This window comes from Protomyctophum parallelum, assembly GCF_964188405.1.
Source record: "Protomyctophum parallelum genome assembly, chromosome: 7".
Taxonomy (NCBI): Eukaryota; Metazoa; Chordata; class Actinopteri; order Myctophiformes; family Myctophidae; genus Protomyctophum; species Protomyctophum parallelum.
Window position 1 is genome coordinate 9,528,681 of NC_139705.1, and position 7,164 is coordinate 9,535,844.

The following is a 7,164-nucleotide window of genomic DNA, read 5'->3' on the forward strand; positions in this document are numbered from 1 at the left end:
TGTAGGTCTGCTATTTTAGAGCGAACGTTTTTTTTATTTCGACATCAGGCCTAAATGGGTTAAGGCTCACTGCACATACAAACGTTCATAAAAATATAATCCCCTATCATGAAAGTCTTCAATATATTGTAGTACATGGATTATGGAACATGGATTTTTTTTGTCATTACTTTTGGACCATTGATTTTAATAATGCCACTAAACTCTGTTGCTTTCAGGTTGAATCATGCAATTCTGGAGATATTCTGGGGCATTAAGGAGTCATTACCTCACCATTAGGCTAACCCCTCCACATAAACCCAGACTGGGTAGTGTCTGGAAGGAGACACACCCAGTCACAAAAAGCTTTGCATCACAGGCCAGGATTAGTACACAGACGGTATGACGATTCTATATTGGTTACAGACACATTATTCATTCAGGCTAAAAGCATTGGATAATCAATAAACAGACAGTAATCTTCTGAAATCCGGTTACATTTGTCTCTAATTAGTCAATTAATTATTTATAGAATTATTTAGAACGAACTATCGTAATATTTTTTTCCATTCCATTGCAAGCTGTTTTCATTCAATTCGGCTTGAAATATTTAAAAATATAGACAGACACTGTGATACAATGCAGCCATAATGAAGGGGACCTTAGTTAGTGGGTAAGAGGTATACTACTATACTCTACCTTCACACGATTGATGTTAGCCCCACTCATGCTGCCACTGCGGTCAATGAGGAAGATGAACTCTCCATGCACTTTACTCAGGTCTGAGCTGATGGACTTCAGATTGGGGCAGAAGTTCAGCATGACCACAGGGTTGTGGAGGATGTCTTTGTGTAGACGCTTGTGAATTATATCTACCTACAGTATACAGACATATAGAACAGGCCCAGAGAGGAAGAGGTTAAAAGACAGTTAAGCAGTCAAAACAATTTCAGAGAGTTAGACAGTGAACGAATATCTGCGACTGCAGAGATTGGGGAAGCATCACTTTTAGCGAGGGAAAATGCACTTCAATCGTGCATGCATGGCTAATCCAGGCAGAGTGTGGAAGGGGGGTTTCCATAGAAACCAGTTTTGTGTGTCGAATGTGTACGAGATTAAGTGAATGAGAATTATGAGATTGGAACGTGTTTTGGAAGATCATAATATTGACATCATTCAACAGGCCTTCAGTAATCAGAGATATTAAGATTCAAAAGGAGTTTGTTTTTTATTTTATTTTGAAAAACCCCACTGACGCTGCCTGCCACACCTGTGCTGTGCTGACGACACACTTACTTTCTTCTCATTGCTGGAGTCCTTTTTTGTGGCCTTGGTGAAATCACTCCTGCTGTGAAGATGCTCATCATACTCCTCCTGTGTCATGTCTCCATCCTCGATGAGCACGTGAGGCACATGAGGCTCTAAAGGCAGGACACCGCAGGTTAATAACTCAATAATACACTACCAGCCATTACATGAAAAGTATATAGGAGATGGATAATGCCTGAATCCTCCTGCAGGTAGCCGCATGGTGAGAAGTTGTTATTATTACTGCACCACTAAATTATCTCTATTCTGACATAGAAAAGAGCTGGAGCAGTGATTGAGTTATTGAGTATAATGTACAAGATTTCAGTTATTGCGATAAATTTTTAAGAAATCCTTCATTTCTATGTTTCTATTGACTACCTTTGCGAGATTGAAACCTCTGATTGTACCATACTGGGGTAAATAGAACTGGGAAGCACTGGGAATCCGGTTTGTTTGATTATTTGTTAATCCCTAGCACACTGGGCGGCGGTGGCTCAGGGGTAGAGCGGCTGGATGGCTCAGGGGTAGAGCGGCTGGATGGCAACCGTAAGGTTGCCAGTTCGAACCCGGGCTCCCCCAGAGTTAGTGTCGAAGTGTCCTTGAGCAAGACACTGAAACCCTAATTGCTCCTGATGTGCTGGTTGGTGCCTTGCATGGTTTCCACCGCCATCGGTGTATGAATGTTTGCGTGAATGTAATGCACAATCTATGTAAAGCGCCTTTGATAAAGGCGCTTTACCAGGCGCTTTGATAAAGGCGCTTTACCACCTTAATTTACCATTTACACTCAAAACTGCAAGTTGGGGGTGGGGAGGTATGCAGAGAGAGAGAGAGAGAGAGAGAGAAAAGAAAGGCCCATCCACAAATTGGTGGCTGCCTCTGCAGGTATTGAATAGTATTATAGATGGCATTCACACAGTGAATCACCTGGCTGCCGATCTGACTGATACTTATGTAACTTATACAGACTGGAGCATGAACTCCTGATCTGAGAGCAAACACTGATTCCGTTTTGTACACCGGGGAGACAAAGTACCACAATGTTGAGCCTGGATAGTGGATACCCACCACTGGGGTAGATGATGATTTCGACAGGGCAGTCATAGGTATACTTGTCTGCGAGGGTGATGACGACACTGGTAGCAGAGCGAGCCAGAGGGTCTGCATCAGCCCGGATGGCGTGAGAAGGACTCTCCACACCTGCATAAAGAAACCACTAAGTCAGCTAAAACAACCAGTCAACAGGAAAGAAATGTATCCTGGTAGAGCTGGAACTATCCAATATTTCCGTAGCAATTACTCTATTGATTACTTTTTGAGGGGCTCCTATGCCCAGCTTTCCGGGTTTGTGAACACAAACATTGGCTTGTGATTGGCTGATTACCCCATAGCGATGATTTGATTGGCTGAGCAAAGTACATATTGAAGACGCAAATTGTCATTGGCCAAAATGAGATACGATGATGTATGTATTTTTTTTGTAATAATCAAATAATAGAGAAGCTCTTTGTTAATTTTCTTTATTTTTATATATATCAAGGAATCTACAGGAAAACATCGTATTAGATTTTTATACTCGACAATTCTGATTGACCTAACCACAGCATCTCTACAAGCTTATAGATCAACAATTTTCGCTGTTAATGTTTTTATAAGAAATTGTACTGAAAATGTATTTACACTTCAAGTGGCACTATGACTATGTAACTTTTTTGAACGAACAGAATGTTATTTTGCCCATCTGTATGGTAATGTCGTTAATACAATATAACTTATACAATTGGGGTTGTTGTATTTTGTCTCCCTGCTCTTCTATTGAGAAATCTAGATCATGTCAAAAGGTCATGTTTCACCTAGACACAGCACCTGACTTTGAATTATGACCTGAAGTTGACCTTCAGTACTTCGGTACGAACAAACACAAATTCGACTGAGCAACTTTCACTTTAGTTGATTCTATAACCAGCCAGGAGTATTTATATATGTTAATTCTCTGACCTGCCAGGAGGTAGGGAGCTCGGATCTCGAGTTGGAAGTTGAACTCATAGTCAATGGAGTTGATGACCTCTTCATCCAGCAGTGTGGCCAAACACAGCTGAGTGGAGGTGGGGGTTTGATCGTGGACACCTGGAGAACAGGCACTTCTGTCCTTCCTATATGGTAGAGTATACTCAGTGTTGGGGGAAGTCATGGAATTGAATTGGTATTAAATGTCACATTAGTAGCCTAAACTAAACTCAGATGTTATGGAGCACAGATATGAAAATTTCTATTATGATTATTATTATTATCATCTTTGAGAATTTTCACCTATAATGACATGCCCAAAATAGAGACAACGGGTTGAAAATTGTTACAGCGATTTGCAATATCATTAGTGTGCAACAATTCATTAGAATTAAAAAGAAAAACCTATAAATGATGCATTACATGACATACAGTATAGCAGCAACTGTAATAATAGAAAGTAACATGTTTTATCACATTTATCATCCAGCCTTTATTTGTCCTGAGGCGATAAAAGGACAGAGAGGGTGAAGAACAACAGTACTGATGATGGAAAGTAACACCAATCAGAGAGGCTGTTACACTTTAGGATTGTGGGTTGTGAAGTATTTCTCCATGACATTGTGAATTAAACATGATTACTTAAAACTAAATTGATTGCTTAAATACGTGTGGCTTCTACAGGAGCATACAGCATTATTTTACAACCAGGAGCATCATGGTAAGTCTACATTGGATTGTTACGATATTATAGCTGATAATAAAATCCTCTATGGAGGATGTTACTTTCGTTAACTCACTGTTGAGCCCTATACTTCCTTGTCTTGGGGAATAAATATAGCTAGTTTCATGTTCATTCTTCTTACGCTCTGTTGAAGTTAGGGGATAAACCCTGCTCCTCGTTGATGGTCCTCTGCACCCGAGGTGTGCACACAGATGGGGAGGAGACCTGGATGCCCCCATTGGGAAGGGTGGAGAGTTCAGAAGAAGTGCTGACAAGAATGTTGACCGTCTCCATGGCAGGGATGATCCCAAGGTTAACCACTAGCACAGTCCTCTCCAAGTCCTCATCCATCATTATATGTCCTACACAGTGACACCAGATGGAAAAACAAAAATCTTCTGTTTTTACTGGACAATTAACCCAGTTAGGCCTGAGGCCGATTCTCAACGTCACATTTCTCTTACTTGGTGACCTAGCTATTAAAAGGCCTTTATGCTCACATTCTCTATGCTGACATAATGTTTTTGCTGCTGCTGCTATCGGCAAAACCTCCAACAACCCAACCTCCAACACCCCAGCCTCAACCTGCGCCTCTACCACCACATGCAGCCTCCACCTGGCTGCACCTCCACCGTCATGTATTGCACTGTATTGCTGCAGCAGGGACCCTCCCCCAAGAATACAACCACTCTCTGAGACACATACAGGTATTTGTATATCGTGTCCGCCATCGTCTGGTACAGTAGGTACAAACAACACAATAATGATGGTTAAGTACTGTAGTGTATAGGTGTAGTATGCTTCAACCACCATCTTATGAGAAATTGAAATGGAAGTATGGGGCATCCATTATTCAAGCTTCTGGGCCACAATTAAAGAGTCAAATCCACAGAAGGAGCACCACTCCAATGATGACAATTCCCTCCCCCTATTCACACATGCCACGGCGTGACATCACTGTAGCTAAAATAACACCAACAACAACTTCTATTCTATAACTATTTGCCATCTCTAGCCATAGGCAATACATGATTAACTTAACTTAACTAATGACGTGATGAAGTGATTCCTGACAGAACTTAATCGAGTTTAAAATAGACAAATCAGCAACAGCCAGTATTCTGTGGTGAACAAGCGGTATTTCTGTTATTTGGATGTTTGTTTGGATCTCACTGTTGGCTCTAAGCATTCTTGACTAGATTAAAACGACAGCACCATACTGATTCAAATACAATTTCCACCGTAACTGAGTCGAATAGAACTGTGAAGCATTTGCCTCAGGTGTGTATCTGATCTTCTGATGAGCAAAGCCAAGGTTCGTTCCTTCCTCTGGGAAACAACTCGCCCACACACAGGTCAACACAAACATGAGGGTCACAAAAACAAGGCTTTAAATCCTTAAAGGGATTGTGACATTAAAAAAAAGGTTTTGGAATTGTTCTTATTTTTTAAAGGTTTTCTAATCTCAATTGCACCCAAAAAACATGAACTTTTAACATTCAGTAGATTTTCTGTGATCTGGGGTTTTCTGGCTCAAACAGGTGCTCTGATTTGCCGGCAGATTGTGATGTAAGACCCTGCAAATCCCATATATGTCAATGGGATTTGCCAGTCACTGTTTTTACTGTGTTGCCTGTTTTCATTGTAGCTCAAAAGGCTTCCAAACCCCAAAGAAAACTTCAGACCACAGAAAATCCACTGAATGTTCAAAGTTCAGGTTTTTTGGGTGTAATTGAGGTCATAAAACCTAAAAGAAAAAAGAAAAAGAAATGAAAATGAATGTCATAAAACCTTTAAAGCCTCCTTAGTCACTACAGTAATGTTATGTGTTTCACACAATGTAAATGCATGACAACAGATTAAATTAGAAAACATGAAACTTTCACTCTTTTCTTTTCGTTTAATAAAGGGAAAATATTCCCAGTGATTATGTCAGCAAGGCTAAAGGAAACCATTATTTATTTGACACCGTTGGCGTACATTAATAATAATTATGTGCATTTCTTTGTGCTCCTAATCTCTGAACACACTCTCACAAGATAATACTCATTCTTACCAGTACAACCCCTGGACGTCCCATTAGCATTGCAGCAATCAAGGTAACAGTCGTCGATTTTGGCTTTGTCCTTGATTTGCAATGTTATTATTTGACTCGATATCATAGCCTCAAACCCCACAACAGTGGAGTTTTCTTCCAGTGGATAAATAAAGATTCCTAAAGTGGAGAGAAAAATATAAAGAAAAGTATATCCCTGTGTGTAAAACCTTCTTCTTTAAGTAAAGTATTAAAGCCAGGGAGGGGAAGGAACCATCTGTTTATACTTATTATGAGAGGGAGGCTTTAAGAGGTGCTTGAGAACATGGGAAGATTTGATCGGATATTATGGCATCTTTTGCACAAGTAAATAAATGTATCCCATATTATGTTAACTACAGTATGGATTTTATTAAACAGAATATTAAAATTATCCATTCGGAGAGAAGGATTGGCACGTTCTGCCTCACACTCATATAGTAATTTGCCCAAGATCCCACAAGAATGCTGACCTTTACTAGCAAACATGTTACTGTGCTGATTATTAATGATGCCCATTCTCAGACATCCTATCACCTATAGTATACTCACCCTCAATAGGATGATCCTCAATATTTTCATAGGTCATGGAGGCAGTCAGACCCAAAGTGTAGCCCCTGACACAGGAAGTTATATCGGAAACACTGAGGGGCAATGCGTTCCACCTCTCCTTATTCATCAGTCCAGGCATGGTGCTGGTTTTAGGATTCTGTTTTGTTGACACGTGAGTGATGAAGTGAGACAAAGAACAAATGCATCATATAATGACATGCTAATTCAGGATGCAAAACTAGACAGCGGCCCTTTGTGGAAAGCTCCCCTTTCTTCTTTATCCCATCATGTATTGTTATCGAGACATGACATCAAAGCCAATGTGGGCCACTGAAGCAATATGAATGCGACTGCCCATCTGCCGGATCAGTGCCTCAAAAGTTTTATAACCATGGTAACCTCAAAAATGTTCTCCATAGAATCATGATGGGAGACACAGGTAGCCAATGCATCTCTAAAATAACCTTAAGAAATAGCACAGCTGCAATATATCACATGTTTATGAAGGTATATAACC

At 40.3% G+C, this 7,164-nt stretch overlaps 1 protein-coding gene across 1 annotated transcript in view; it reads right to left on the reverse strand.

Annotated features, from left to right (window-relative positions):
• vwa5b1 (von Willebrand factor A domain containing 5B1) overlaps positions 1 to 6,786 on the reverse strand; it is a gene marked incomplete at both ends in the record, with an annotated part of 30,648 nt that extends 23,862 nt beyond the window's left edge. The window contains 7 exons of the mRNA XM_083769256.1: positions 679 to 855; positions 1,276 to 1,400; positions 2,359 to 2,490; positions 3,289 to 3,443; positions 4,164 to 4,383; positions 6,078 to 6,236; positions 6,648 to 6,786. Coding sequence (XP_083625382.1) covers positions 679 to 855; positions 1,276 to 1,400; positions 2,359 to 2,490; positions 3,289 to 3,443; positions 4,164 to 4,383; positions 6,078 to 6,236; positions 6,648 to 6,786 — 1,107 coding nt within the window. The remainder of the gene's footprint in view (positions 1 to 678; positions 856 to 1,275; positions 1,401 to 2,358; positions 2,491 to 3,288; positions 3,444 to 4,163; positions 4,384 to 6,077; positions 6,237 to 6,647) is intronic.
• Positions 6,787 to 7,164: the final 378 nt, after the last annotated feature.